At 40.3% G+C, this 15,039-nt stretch overlaps 1 protein-coding gene across 6 annotated transcripts in view; it reads right to left on the bottom strand.

The window, feature by feature from the left end:
* LOC102220166 (liprin-alpha-4-like) overlaps nt 1-15,039 on the bottom strand; it is a 65,225-nt gene that overhangs the window by 5,158 nt on the left and 45,028 nt on the right. For 2 of the 6 annotated variants that reach the window (XM_023325119.1, XM_023325118.1), the window contains exons 3-25: nt 14,052-14,153; nt 13,753-13,917; nt 12,971-13,045; nt 12,501-12,572; nt 11,519-11,740; nt 10,380-10,514; nt 9,835-9,969; nt 9,595-9,678; nt 8,676-8,807; nt 7,793-7,855; nt 7,127-7,218; nt 6,916-7,045; nt 6,266-6,462; nt 5,547-5,775; nt 5,404-5,439; nt 5,201-5,322; nt 3,274-3,386; nt 3,104-3,185; nt 2,910-2,991; nt 2,561-2,761; nt 1,286-1,348; nt 918-944; nt 127-302 (exon numbers count right to left, since the gene is read on the bottom strand). In XM_023325119.1, coding sequence (XP_023180887.1) covers nt 127-302; nt 918-944; nt 1,286-1,348; nt 2,561-2,761; nt 2,910-2,991; nt 3,104-3,185; nt 3,274-3,386; nt 5,201-5,322; nt 5,404-5,439; nt 5,547-5,775; nt 6,266-6,462; nt 6,916-7,045; nt 7,127-7,218; nt 7,793-7,855; nt 8,676-8,807; nt 9,595-9,678; nt 9,835-9,969; nt 10,380-10,514; nt 11,519-11,740; nt 12,501-12,572; nt 12,971-13,045; nt 13,753-13,917; nt 14,052-14,153 — 2,735 coding nt within the window. Of the gene's footprint in view, nt 1-126; nt 303-917; nt 945-1,285; nt 1,349-2,560; nt 2,762-2,909; nt 2,992-3,103; nt 3,186-3,273; nt 3,387-5,200; nt 5,323-5,403; nt 5,440-5,546; nt 5,776-6,265; nt 6,463-6,577; nt 6,595-6,652; nt 6,892-6,915; nt 7,046-7,126; nt 7,219-7,792; nt 7,856-8,675; nt 8,808-9,594; nt 9,679-9,834; nt 9,970-10,379; nt 10,515-11,518; nt 11,741-12,500; nt 12,573-12,970; nt 13,046-13,752; nt 13,918-14,051; nt 14,154-15,039 lie in introns of those variants that run through there. The other 4 variants (XM_023325120.1, XM_023325122.1, XM_023325123.1 and 1 more) reach the window with 4 other exon arrangements.

Genomic DNA, 15,039 nt, shown 5'->3' with positions numbered 1-15,039 from the left:
CACATAAAAAGCACGCACACATAATGAATCAGTATCCTTCCCGTCTCTGTAGCTCATGCATCAAGTCATCAGATGAAAGGTAGAGCAGGTTCAGCAGCTGCTAAGCTGAGCATCACAGCTGCAGACCTGTGAAAGCTGTCCACCATCTTCAGATGGCTTCTCAGGTCCTTTTTGGTCAGATGGTCCAGCATGCGCGCGTCCACCAGGCACTCCATAAAGTAGGAGCGGTACTGAGGCAGGCCGAGGCTGGGCAGCCATTCGTTTCCTATCCACTCGTGATTCATGTCCCCATATGCTAATGTCTAGAGGGATGTCAGCAGAAAATGTTACAGATGTGTCACCGTCATGAAGTTAATTGTTTTAGATTTTAAATGTGATGGAAATGATCTCAGGAATAACAATGTAATAGTATGAAGTAGATATTTTTTTATTATTATTACCAGTAATAATAATAATAATAACATAAAAATACAACTTTATATAGATTTTAGAGTTTGCATGATGCTCTAAAACACTTTAACAGTACAAAGTCTTCTTTCAGAACTGCTTTGAACATTTTTCATGTTACATCTCAAAACTCAATGTATTTTATTGGGATTCTATCTGATGCACCAGCACAAAACAATATACAACTGTGTAGTGAAAGGAAAATGTTGGTTTTCAAAAGTCTTAACAGGTAAATCGTGTGGATACACATACATGCCACACTTTTCAGAATTTTATCCAACCAATGCTGTCTCGCTCTAACATCCCAACAAAATCCCTCAAAGTTTGTGTTGTAACATATATAAAGCTAAAAAACTTTCCAAAGGATGTGAATACTTTTGCGACATTGCAACATAATGCTGTTACAATGCACGTGCCTGTAAATGCATAAAGAGTCCTGATACAGATTCATTTAGGGAAATCAACCTCACCTGTGCCCAGCTGCCCTCCTCATTCTCCTTAGTGGCAGCACAGTGGAGACAACATACGAGGTTAGCAAGACAGGGGCTAATCAAACACACACGTAATATAAACTCAGAAACACACACACAAATCTCATCTCAGCTTATACTCTGATAGCATACTAGCATTCATATTACCAATGCTACATGTGTTGCATCCAACAAATACATTCAGATAAGAGCAGGGTCGCAAAAAAAGGTGTTAGTGTGTGATGTGGTGGGTCTTTGTAAGGGTTCTGCAGAGGGAGAGGACATATGTGTTGCCGCAAGGACCAGTGTGAGTGTGAGAAAGTGCTGGGTGGGGTTAACATGGAGGGGAGCACCCAGATGGTACTGACCGCTTTGGTGGAGGAAGCCAGGTTCTCCATCTCTTCATGAGTCACCCACACATTTCCGGAGGACTGCTCGGAGGACAGAAACACACACACACAAACAACACAGACCACATACACACAAACAAGAGCATCATACATAGGCACACACAGGCACACCCCGGAGAACAGTCCAGTGTACATTTTCATACCACCCACCATACACATACACAACGACACACGCGCGCACACACACGCAGACAAAGGTTTCGTTGAGTGATGCCAAGGAAGGAGTGTATTTCAGGCAGGTAAGCAGGTAGTTTGTGGATGTATGCATTTGCTATTTTTTTCTAAAGTAAACCATGCGATTAAGAGCTGCTGAATTTTTAAAAAAAGAGGCTAATTATTGTGAAAAAGTATCACCTCAGCATGCAAAGTGAGGGTCATGAGTTATAAAAGGATATTGAGTGCAGGGTAAGGTGTACACAAGTGTTACATCTAAGGGTTATATATTTTCTCTATGTTCATACATGCTGCATACAGTGCCTTGAAAAGCATTCTTCCGCCTCAAAATATTTCACATCTTGTCACATCACAACAATCTAGGCTTTATATTACAGTGATTTTATTCGACATCATGGCAATAAATTTTGTGTCAAGTGCAAATTTGCTAAGTTTTTTTCAGCTCTTTCAGTTCATCAGCTCTTTTATGGTGTGCATTTTGCATCTTTGCACTTCTAGATGCTGAATTTTTCCCTACACTTCTTTGCAAATAACATAGGTTCAGTCATACTGCGAGGAGATTGTTCTGATTTTGCTTTGGTTTCTCCATTGGATTATGTCTGGACTTTGACTGGACCATTTTAACATATAAATATGTTTAATTCAAAGTATAGCGTATTGTTTGATAACCTAGTCTTTCTCAGATGTTTATCCTTGATTTGTCTGCTGTGAAAGAGAAAGATAAAATAGGTTAATTCAAAGGGAAGCGTATGAGTATTGAGGGGGGAAAATGGTTTTGCTAGCCACAATTTTCTATGACATAAAAATGTACTGTTTCCCTTCCACCTCATAATTATGGGCTACCTTATGTTGATCTAACACTCAAAACCCTAATAAAGTACATTGAAGTTTGTGGTGGTAATGTGACAAAATAAGAAAAGGTTCAGGGGGCATGAATCCTTTCGCAGGGTATTGTATGTTTCTTGGATTCTTGCATATGCAATTTATTCCCTGAAAAAAAAAACACTGGAAAGAGGAACCATTTCTAACAATGGGGGTGTACTGGGTGTATTTGTTTACCGTTCTGGAGGTCAGGGGCGCAGACGGGCTGGTGAGAGAGACCATTTCCTGGATGGCCAAACGCAATTTGAGTCTGTGCAGAGGGTTGCTGATTCCAATCTCTCTCTGGATCTCTGTGTCAGACAGGGCGGACATGATGGCTCCACTCTTCACGTTGGCACGACAGGCAGCTACATACCAGGCTGGCATCCCGACCCACAGCTGTTCAGAGCCGTCAGGACAACAAACGTCAACACCACAGTCGCCATAAATGTGCATATTAGTGGCAGCCTGACATGAAGGGAGCAATACAAAGAACAAAGGGCTTTTTTTTCTTGGTCATGTCTGACTGGGCTGATTGGTGAAATACCTCCAGCCATGAAACGACTGTGGGACCATCCCACTGCGCGAATGGAAGGCCTCTTTTCCTAGCGTCCTCCAGAAGCTCATGCCTGAATGAATTCAACACAAAGTTAGAGGGAGAGATATGTGGCACAATAAGGATGCTGCAAAATATTAGCAATAAGAAGAGGATCAAAATATTCCAAATATAAAGTCTTTTACTTTTTTTTCATCCTTCGGTCCCTCTCAGCCTGTGTGCCCAGTTTTCCCAAAGTCATAGTGTCACCAATGCTCATCTCAAAATCTGAAACGCAACAATAGCTTGTGTTACCATCAGCTAGACCTCTTCATTTGGAGCACTGTACTTCTAGAACATGCAGTTTACAGAGAACCTGTTAAGGCTGGTAGAGATTGTCCATCCCTGCCAACAGTCTGGTCCATTCGACCCTTCTCCTTCTTCCCAAACAATCGACCAATAGATGACTTGATACCTTTCTTCTGCTTGCTGCGATAAGTAAACGAGAGACGTACAGTTTAACTGATCCAATTTTAAAAAGTGAAAAAGAAATCATTAAATTATTAATATTAAATTATTGTTTAAACTTATGTTTGAGTTTGTGTCTAGCAAAAGATGTGTATTAACATAGATTTTCAGAACAAATCCCACAAAAAGTAAGATGACGCCTACTTTGATAAAAGGCACAATTGGTCTCTCCAATATATAGTTCTGATCAGAAGTTTTTATGCACTCATAATATGGATAATTTCATTTATCTTTAAATGACATATTTGAGGGCTGCACAGTGGCACAGTTGTTAGCACTGTTGCAAGAAGGTCCTGGGGTCGATTCCCGGCCTGGGGTCTTTCTGCATGGAGTTTGCATGTTCTCCCTGTGCATGCGTGGGTTCTCTCTGGGTACTCCGGCTTCCTCCCACAGTCCAAAAACATCACTGTCAGGTAAATTGGTCTCTCTAAATTCTCCCTAGGTGTGAGTGTGTGTGTGCATGGCTGTGTCCTGTCTGTCTCTGTGTTGCCCTGCGACAGACTGGTGACCTGTCCAGGTTGTACCCCGCCTCTCGCCTGAAACATTCGCTGGAGATAGGCACTAGCCTCCCTCCCAACCCCACTGGAAACAAGGGTGTACAGAAAATGGATGGATGGAATGACATATTTGAGATGCTCATTTTCTGAGTGGGATACAATGTCAATCATTTGTTAAGGGAAGAACTCACTTCATGTTTTTAAAATGATTAAAAACCTTTTGAAGCAAAGTCATTTTTAAAATTTGGGATATTCACAAAGAGAGAACAGAGTGGTTCAAAAACTGCCACATTAAGACATATTCAGAACCTGCATGGCCTTTAGCTAACTTGCATTTAAGCCAGTCGAGAACCAGAGACAACATGACAAGAAAGATTTGACTGATGCTAAACTTTCCACTGTTAGAATGAAAGAACACATAATATTTTAATTTGGAAATAATAGAGTCAAGTTTGGAGCAACAGTGGAGAGTCACAGAATGCAAGCTGCATGACGCTCCATGGAAGGTTTTCACAGCTAGTGATAATTCAAGGAACCATGTCACCTGCTGGTGTTGGTCCACTGGGTTTGGTTAATCCCAAAATCAATGGCAGGATATTCTGCAGGACGCCATACTTCCCTCTGCTGTCAGATTTAATGGAGATGCTGATTTCATTTTGCCCGCACTACCGATCCATGCCTTAATGACTATGGTCTCAGTGTGCACGAATGTCATGCCCCACAGAGAAGCTTCAGGGTGTTGTCAAAAGGAAGATGAAGAGCCGACCCAAAAATGCAGTCAAGCCTATATTGAAGTAACCTGAGCTTCAGCAGAGCCACAGGCTGATCGCCTCCATGCTGTTTCACACAAATGATGTGCGCATATAATGTACAGAGTATGGACGTACTTTTCAAAATTTGGGGCTTTCATTAACTGTTAGCCAAAATCCACAAAATAAACATTATTAAACACCTTAAAATATATCACTGAGTGTGTAGTGAATGCATATGTTATGTGAGTTTCACGTCTTAAAATATAATTACTGAGAGAAATAAGATTATATTGTGTTTCAGCTGTGTGTTCCAAGGCCACCCCTTCTATTCTCATTGGTGCATTTTCCCTTCACTTTTTTTCTGTCTCATTTCTTTCTGTTTGATGTTAGGTGTTGCATTTTTTTAATATGTAAAAGGAATAATAAAAAAAAAAAATTCCAACTGTTAAGAGTTGTTCTTAAATGATAGATAGGTGGTAATGGAGTTGTGAGCTCCTGATGTGTGTGTGTGTGCGTGTGTGTTTACCCTCGCCCATCCTCCAGGCTGCCTGTGAACTGAGCAAAGTTGGTTTCCAGCCGTAAACTTCGAGGCGAGGAGGGAGGTGATGTTTCACACTTGATAGTAGCTTTGTCCATCTCCACAGGAGACTGAAAGAGTCACAAAAACAACTCAGCTCACTTATGAAAGACACTCAGACTACTTTACTTAAGCTGTATTTGCAAACTTACTGCCACTTTTCTTCTGTGTTTCCTCAAGTCACTTGGCTATCAGAAAAAAAGGTAAAAAAAACCCTACATTGTCAATAGAGAACATTTATGCAAATGCTGATCACTTTGAATGTGGTTTTCATAACTGCAGTGCTCCCTCTGACCAGAGTCATGATTCCTAGATGGTGGCTGTTGTTGCGTCCATGATGCTTAGGCGTGGAGTGGCCGCTGGTGGGCGGAGAGGAGGATGACGCCAGCGACTGGGCGGTGGCAGAGGTGGGCAGGGCTCGGGGTCGGAGGGTCACGTTCAGGCCGTCCATGCTGCCGCTGTTCACGCGGGACTCGATCTCCTCAGAGCGCAGCTCGGCTGATTCTCTCTCTACCTGGATCATCCTGGGGACACGACACAAAAATGCACATCCGTGACGTCACTGACCACGTAGCTTGATTACCTCTAACATCGACAGTAATGCAACAGTTTTTGAAGGTGCTTAGAAAAAGGCCAAGCGTGTGCAAAGCCAAAGCTCCAACCTTCCATGTCAGGAAACCACAGCAATTGTACATGGGGCGCCAGCTCCAGCTCCACGCCACTTTAATTTATAGATATTTTCACATTCATTTTTAATTTTCCCCATCATTATTAGTTTCTCATCTGATTCATTTTCCAAGTCAAAGTTTTGCATTTAAATGTGAAGATTATAGCATAACACTTGTTTGGTAATTATTACAGTGGCTTAACTTAAACTTCTTAACTCTTACATTGCAGTCACAAATTTTAATGTACTTTATGTGACAGATTAACTAACAACAGCACACAATTGAATGGGTAATAATATTTTCCCCCAAGGCCATCGTGTTACATATTGTGTCTGAGATATCCCACCTTATCTCCTCGTTGATGGCGTCAAGCTGCTCTTGCAGCATGAGAGCAAGAGTCTGAGCATCTGATTGGCCGCTTGGCGAGAGCAGCGTCGAGCTCACGTCGTCGTCCATGTCCGACTCTGCCTCGATGTCGCTGCCTAGCAGGTGGCTGACGCTCCCGCGCAGGGACGGGTAATCCTGCTCAAACATGGCACACACCTGACACATGCGTGTGTGAAGATAAGCGTAGACAGAGCAAATTTTCGTTAATAAAGTGTGAGGAAAAACAGCCTCAAGAATGAATCGCAAGGAATCAACCAGAGTACAGGCATACATCTAAAAGTGAAATCTGACTTTTGTGGAGCTGTCGAGCCGGTTACGAGAAGAGATGGATGAACAAGAAACTTACATCACACATCATGTCCAGCAGCAGGTGAGAGAGAGAGACAGGAATACAGAGAAGTTAGTAGAAAATGAGAAGTTAGGGATGATCACACAAAGCCAAGCGCTGACACTTACTGGCAAAGCAGACATGAACCCAAATTAATCATTGGCAAAAAGCTGCATGTGGTTAGAAGGGTCACTAAAGTGAGATCCTGTCTGTGGGTCCTAATTAGTATGCATGCATGGGAATTGCTGGTTGCTGCCTCCTATTCAGAACACAATCGTCACCTTGTTCGGATCGTCTCGCAGAGCCGACAGCCGGCCCTTCTGCGCCCGCCTGATCACAGTTGTGCTGTAGTGGCCGTCCTGACCCTCCACCACAGAAAAGCGGAGGTCGCTGGAGCTTCCCAAGTGAGAGCTGAGATCATTTACATGAGAAACCGATTTAAAGATATAAAGGGAGGCAGAAACAAAAGAGAAAAGAAAAGATTGAGGTTACCGAGGGTGAGTTCCGTCTCCAAACGCTCCGCTGCGGCGTTTCAGATGGTCAATCTCGTTTCTCAGCTTGTCAATCTCTCCAATCAGCCGTTCCTGAAGTAGAAAGGCTGTTCTTAAAAAGTAATAAAACCACTGCTCTGAAAGCCCTCAGTTAATTGAAAAAAAATAAATAAATAAAAATAAAAATATGGCAGGAAGTGTGGGCTGGACAAGGCCAGGAAGCAAGTTTATGCTATCTGTTCCACTAATCTATAAGTAAAGCCAAAAACCGAGGTAAGAAAAAGAAAAACTTTCAAAAGTTAGAGATGAAATATTAGGCAAAATTGTAAGCAAGAATACTTTTGGTTATTACAGTGCCTTGCAAAGGTATTCATTCCCATTAAACTTATGCACATTGTGCCAAGTTATAATCTTAAAACATTATGTATTTTATTTGGATTTTGTTTGATAAATTAAAACAAAGTGTCACATACATTTTCCATCATTTTCTTAAAAACAGTAGAAAAAATCAACAACATATTAAGAGCAAGTACAGTATTATTGCACAGCAATTCTAGATACAGGTGAAGTACTAAGTAAAATAACTTATTCCTTTTTCAATACACACACCTAAGTTGTAAGACAAAAAGAGGTTCTAGTTTTATTGATTTGTTGCTGGTTTACTGACCCTGGTGTGGTGAAACTCTTCAAGCTGTTTCTGGCAGTTCTCCAGGTCCTGAATGAGCGCATTCTTGAAAAAAAATAAAAGAGATAATCCATTAAAAATATTTTTAAAACTGTTATAATACAGGGGCATCTTAATAGACAAAAACTTAATGTATTTTAAGAAATCCAAAATGTCAAACTTGTGTCTTATACACGCAGATTACATTCAGAGTGACATACAGTACATCAGCTGTTCATTTCTGTTAATGTTGATGATTATGACTTACAGTTAAAAAAACACAAAAAATGATGATTCTCAGAAATTAATGTAATATAAAGCATTAGGCCAATAAAAGAAATATGTATACAGACATACAGAGTTTCCAAAGAAGTGTATCTGTGGACTTTACAGTATTGGGGCAATGAAGGCTCTCATGGGTAACTTGTTTGTATATTTTTTAATTGCTGTTTGTCCTTCCACTCAACTTTCCAATGTTATGGTTGAAAACATCAAACTCTGAACAGACAACTGACTTACCCTCATTAACAATGAAAATATGCAAATGACTGTCTGGAGGACAACTGCCAAGTTATCGCACATAATCAAGAAATTAAAAACCAAAACATAAAATGACCATATTAAAATTAGTACATTAATTAATTTGGTACTGATCTGTTGTAATATTTAAATTTGGTGAGACACTAAGTTTCAGATTTTCATTATAAATTTCATTATGTAACATGAATACATTTTTTAAACTCAATTACTGAAGTAAGTTAACTTTTTTGATGACATTCTAATTTATTAAAGTGCACCTGTATGTGCTCTGTAACTTCATTTAATGTATGAGCTAAAAAAAAAAAGAAAAAGCTGCTCGTTGGATGAATCTGTGAAGATGCCTTGCCTTGTCCTCCAAGGCGGCCATGCGCTCCTTCAGGTGGAGCTGCAGCCGTTCGTTGGACTCCGTGAGCAGACGGTCCACGGTGTCAGACAAACGCTTGTTGTGCTCCTCGTTCATTTTCTCCCTTTGACGAGCCTAAAGAGCAAGACAGGGAGGACAGAGGGGAAAAGGAACAACTTTGTCACATTTTTCTCTTTGATACAGATTCTATGTGGGCGTATTTATGCAGCTAATTAAGCATTTCCACATGGATTAAGGGATAAAGCATGAATTTAGCTCTAGATCACCAGCTGCCAGATATAGGTCTTCTTGGCTAGCCAGGATGACTTAATCACCATCATTAACTTGATGATGAAAAAGGGTTAAACAGCGTCTATTAAATGGGAAGCACTGTGCTTAATATGTTTTCTGGAGTAATTCCATTAAAGAAGAACATTTATCACAGACACGTAAACACACATCTGAACGCTCAGAGAGGTCTTTCTATTAAATATAGTCATGAGATCGCAGAGAGAGAGAGAGAGGGAGAGAGAGGAAGAGGAAAATTAGCTGTGCGTGAATTATTCAGAGTCTAAAGATAGTATCCAATCAGTCTTAAAGCGGAGAGAGTGAGGGGGAGGGCAGAGAGATTTGTACAATTTGGTTTGAATTCATGCCACAATGCACTGTGGAAAATGACAAGCTCCTCTTGAGCGTGTGTTGGCATGTGTGTGTGTGTGTGCGTGTGTGTGTGTGTGTGTGTGTGTACATTTATGCATGAGCAAGCACACAGCCAAAACGTGGAGCATCAGCCAAATCATATAGGCATTATTATTATTAGAGGTCAGAATAACCCTTCAGGGGTGATGCACACGCACCCACACACACCCACCCCCACACACACACTCTAGCCCGATGCCCGCACACAAATGGACACACATACTCTCGCAAGCTCTTGGTTTTTCTCCTCCAGTTGTGACTCCAGCTGTCGAAGCCGCTCCTCCACATTGCCATGACGCTCCTCAGCCTGCAGGGGGAGACATGTACATATACTGTAAGCAGATACAACTTCAGAAAGGGCTTTTTTTACAAGATTATATGCTTTCGCTGTTAATGCCTCTGATGGTTTCATCCTTCTCAGGTTCAAACTTGTGAGATTTGTGTGTGTGTGTATGCGTGTTACCTTGGTTAGTGCCGCCACTCTCTGTGCCAGCTCAGCTTCAACCTCTGGCAGAGTCTCGGCCTTCCTCATGGTCTGAGCCAACCGCTGCTCTGCCATCTCCAGCATCTCCTGCAGCTGGCGTACCTTCTCTTCACTCTAACACCCGCAAACATGTTCAAATAATAGTAATAAAAAGAGGCGCAGTAATACTACTGGAAGACGTGGCTTTACACAGCTCAAGTGAAAATTTTGTACCGGATTTTATAGATATTACTTTTGCTTGGGAGAAGGTTGCACTGAATTTGACTTAGCAATATCAGAGTAGACAAAGGCTGAGACACACCGTTCAGATTTTTAATTGTCAAGAAATTTGAAAACTATTTATCAGTTTCTTTTCACGATCGTGCACAACTTTGCTCTGGTAACAAAAAATTCCAGTAAAAAACGTGGAAGTTTGTGGTTATAACATGAAACCATTCATGTTTTATCCACTGACGTCCTGAAGAAGCTTCATCATTCAAAGCCTTATCTTTGCATGATGTCTAGTGAGTTAGTAGGGATGCTACCTGTCTGTGCAGGGAATCTTTGGTGGCCAGTTCATTCTCCAGTTTGTCATTGAGGTCGTGGATGTGGGTTGTCTCTCGCTGGGCAGCCAGGTATCGTTTCTCTAATGTTGTGATTCTTTCCTCCAAATCCTCTCTCTTCACGAGGAAAAATAACAGAGAAATGTAAACAGAGAAGAGTCATATAACATAGATAATGTACTTATGCCATATTTACTAGATGTTAGTAAGTGAGATGGACTTTTAGTTTTTAATTCCAGATTACCTTAAAACCAAGTAAGTCTAAGATTATGCCAAAAAATACCAAACTATTCATTGCCATTAGACTAACATTAAAGGAGTTGAAAAATAAATACAAGGATTTTTAGTTTGATCCGTCAATATTATAGTTCTCATACACAAACATAACCTTTCATTTGATTGTTGCTGCTTTGTTCTCCAAAGGCAAAACCTTGATAACATTTTTTTTTTTTTTACAAAACTGATTAAACTGTCTCTGGCATTACTCTGTTGAAAAAGAAACATTTTGCATTACATGTGTAAAAAAAGAGAAAATTTGGAGCAACATTGTGCACAGTGGGTTATATGCAAAGAAGGAGAACTGATACCTATGATTTTGATTGAATTGTGTGCTTTGGTCAGATGAGACTAATGTTTATGCAACAAACAATCCAGTGTGAAAAAAATACAGATGTATTTAAAAGCATCTCATGTTCATGGTTGAGGATCTATGATGTTGATTCTTCCTCAAAGGCCCTAGAAACCTTCTTGGATTGCATGGCAATATACATTTTTTTAAATGTCAGAGGAGATTTTAAATAAAAAAAATTGGTAAACTCTGCCAGTAAACTAAAGAATCTTTTCCACTGTCTCTTTCATGGACTAATATAAAAATAAAATAGTTTAAAAACATCAAAATCTTATCCCTCTCTTTGGTAATTTGTTGAAAATGTGTTAAAATTTCTTAACATGGGATGTTTTTGACCCTATAAATTGAATCAATTTATAGGGTCGAGATTACTACAACTTGTAGTTGTTGTAATCTTGCACTACAACTTGTAGTTGTTGTTCAAAGCTTTTCACACATCTTTATCCAGGTGTCTGAGTCTGTGTCTCCCAATTCTAACACCATTCAACCTCACCTCTCTCTGCTCCCTCTGTTGTTTGATTGACAGCTCTTCACTGCGGCTCAGTTCTCGTCGTGCGTTGGCTAGCTCCGCCTCAAGCTCCACCATGCGGCCGTTTAGAGTGGCGGCGTGCTCGCGACTCTGAGCGAGCTCCTTATTGGTCCGGTCCAGCAGCTCCTGAAGCTCAGACACCCGACCGCCGTCATCGTGGGCGTCTATAGAACCATTGGGGAGTCTCTGCAAAGAGGAACACTGACAGGTATAACCCACCTGTCTGCACTTGTTTACGTGAGTAAAATCAAAGGGCTGAGTTGTGAAGATGATTTTGAGTGACCTACATAAAAAAGTACTGAGATGTTTGCGTTTAGAAGTAAAGTATGTGAGGTTAGGCTCTCATGTTGTTGCTTAGATGTTGTTTCTCCTTTCTCCGTAGCTGAGAGTGCTGTTATTTCCATGATCTTAATTAAACAAACCTTCAGGGACACATTCTGACAGAAAATACAGCGGGCAGGAGCGAAGCTTTTCTAGGACTCCCCTCTGTTTCCAAATGCTACCATTTTGCTTTCTAATGAATACCTTTCACAAATACACAAACATTCACATTAACAGTGGGGAAAACACATTTAGGCCAAATAAAACTTTGTAATAAAACACAGTTGGTGATCTCTGCAGATGTATGTTCTATGTAATTATCAAAATAAGACTTTTAAGATTATTTAAGTTGAGTTCCTGTAGTTGCATAAAAGAGTAACCAACATGGGGCCCTATAATGTCCTATGATATTAAGTAAGCAAAAGTGTAGCTATGAGACAAAGCACAACAACGTTAGTAAAAAAGAAATGTATAAATAGACAAGTTACACGATAAAATTATTTTACTCTTACACCTCAGGTTAAACGCAGTCAAAAAGTGGCATTAAATTTTGATGTTTAATGTTAATGGGAAGCAAAGGACAAAGCTGAGAGACAGCAAAGTGCAGAAAAATAGCTCAAAAGACCTTCCATGTAGGCTTGGATCCATCTGTCCGCTCCACTGAATCTCCATCCTTCCTCTGCCTTGCCGTGTTCAACTGCAAAGGAGATGAAACAGAAAAGCAAATAAACTACAACTTTATCTTATTTTATTTCCTAGAAAATTCAGAACAAAACTCAGTGCAGCTCAGGGTCACGTAACAGTAACATAGTATACTTTACACACCTACAAATATGAATTACACTGTAGAAAAAATAAGGCTTATCCTCCTGTTATCAGCTCATCATAACAAGATCTAACTTCAGTTCTCAAATTATCTGCCTACTAGGATAAGATTATAACTGAGTCTGAGCTGAATATTTACTTCACCTCTCTATGTGTGATGGTTTCTAACAGAGCTATAACGCAAATCATTAGCTATTGTTGAAGGGTCTGGATCCTAAACACCATATCACACAAAAATGGAAGATTTTAAATCTCATCAAGTCATTTTACCTCCTGGGTGGTGGACGCTAGTTGCCCCTCCAGGGTTGCCACCCTCTCTAGAGCCACCCGAAGCCTCTCTCGTACCTGATAGACACCACAATTACACAGAATAGGGGTCACAATTCAAACGACTTCAGTTGTTGGTCCTATGGTGTGTAAAACTATTGATACTCTGTGAACTTTTCCATGTTTTTTTTTCAATTACAAAGAAATGATCAGCACACTTCAATTTCTTTGATTTGAATTTTATGTGAAAGTATAGGAAGATAGATGGAGATAAATACAGGAGACTACTAAGGAAAAAAGGCTGCAAATACTGAAGAGTAGTAGAGGATCAACCTCCATGAGGACATCGAGGCTCAACATACAGCCTACAAAGAAGTGCTTTACGTTAAAGCATACATTTATAATCAGAGTCCAATTGAGAATTTTTGCCTAAAAGTGAAAACGTTCAAGGGGTAGCCAATTTTGTACGGCACTGTAAATGTGCTGACACTGATCTAAATGCAATCTTGTGACTTCCTCAATTTTGTTCTTTAAAAGTCTTTCAGTAATGGTTTCCTCATGTACATGCATATGTTTTACTATGACAGTGAGAAATAATAAGGTTAATTAATAAAAGCTAGAAAACCTCCAGAGTTAGAATTAATTAGTGACAGGGGACAGCTATACTGTTTGAGAAAAAGTTAGGCATCATAACACGGTATCCATGACGCTAATATCAAGCAATGAAGCTATTTAATTAAGTATTCAGCTAGTGTGCACCAGCTGACCGAAGTCATAGGGCCCACCTTTTCATCCAGGGCCTTGTGGTGTTCAAACAGTGACTTCAGAGCTTTCAAGACCTCCACCTCACTGGAGACTCCAGATGGCGGCGGCGCCTGTCTCTTCACCACCGTCATCCTGAGGCTGCGTTCATGACGAGACACCAGACACTCCAGGTGCTCCAGCAGCAGCTACAGCACCACACGCATCCACAAAACAATTCATTTTAAACTTGGACATTTAAAAAAAAAATTTATTTCTCCTTTGCACGAGCGCAGCCACGCACTTTTCCCACACACTCGCTCGTGGACAGACGTACACATACCCTGGTGTTGTTCCTTTCAGCTTTGAGTTCGGATATTTCCTCTTCTTTCTCCAGCAGCTGCTCCCGGCATATGTTCAGCTCCTTCGTCAGAGTGGCAAACTCCTACACAGCAAACAGACAGAACACCCACACTGAGGTTAATACCACATCCTGATCGACACAGTGGGCCCTACTTTACACAAACAGAGTCACATGTGGGAAAGCAGTCCAGACGGAGTAGTATACCATCAGGCTGAGGAATAATTTATGAGTAATGACAATTGGCTAGATATAAATCTTGGACAGCTTCGTTTGTTCTTTCTGCGGGGTTCTTATGGGAAAGATTTGGTGTTAGAAATTTTTTCTGAGCCTTTGCCAATAAGAAAACCCCAAGAGAATTAAAAGGGATCAAATTTTAAAATGCTATACAGCAGTGTCTGGTGTCCTTTGATACACTATTAAAGTGTCCATTGATGTATCAATTTAGAACTCAACCATTATGGCTTTCACCATGCACACACTGGAAATATTGACTCCAAGGTTTGAAAGGGTACAGGAAAGTGTTTTGACTTTTAGATTACAAATTGAAGACATTTTATTGTACTTATTCCAAAACCTCAAATTTAGTCGTTATCTGAAAAGCTACCAGGGCTTTTCATCATCATCATCATCATCATCATCATCATCATCATCATCATCATCATCATCATCATCATCATCATCATCCAAAAAAAATGTAGTAGAGATGAAATTTTGTTTGTGCTGGAAAATTCTTTGGGCTTATTGATTTTTTTTTTTTTCACATTTAGTTTTGTACTTTCCAGAAGATTTGAAGCATTTTTGAAGATTTTAGTCCTTGGAATATGCTTCAAGCTGCTGTCACATGAGTGGGTGTATTAAAAAAATGTGTGCTGCATGGGTCTAAATGAGGAGAATTTTTGTGGAACATTAAGTCCTTTAGCATCTTCTGAAGTACGTGTTTCATTTTGGATGTAGACATGGTTTGTAC

Source organism: Xiphophorus maculatus, chromosome 20, assembly GCF_002775205.1.
Source record: "Xiphophorus maculatus strain JP 163 A chromosome 20, X_maculatus-5.0-male, whole genome shotgun sequence".
Classification (NCBI taxonomy): domain Eukaryota; kingdom Metazoa; phylum Chordata; class Actinopteri; order Cyprinodontiformes; family Poeciliidae; genus Xiphophorus; species Xiphophorus maculatus.
This window is presented reverse-complemented; position numbering and strand designations above follow the sequence as displayed.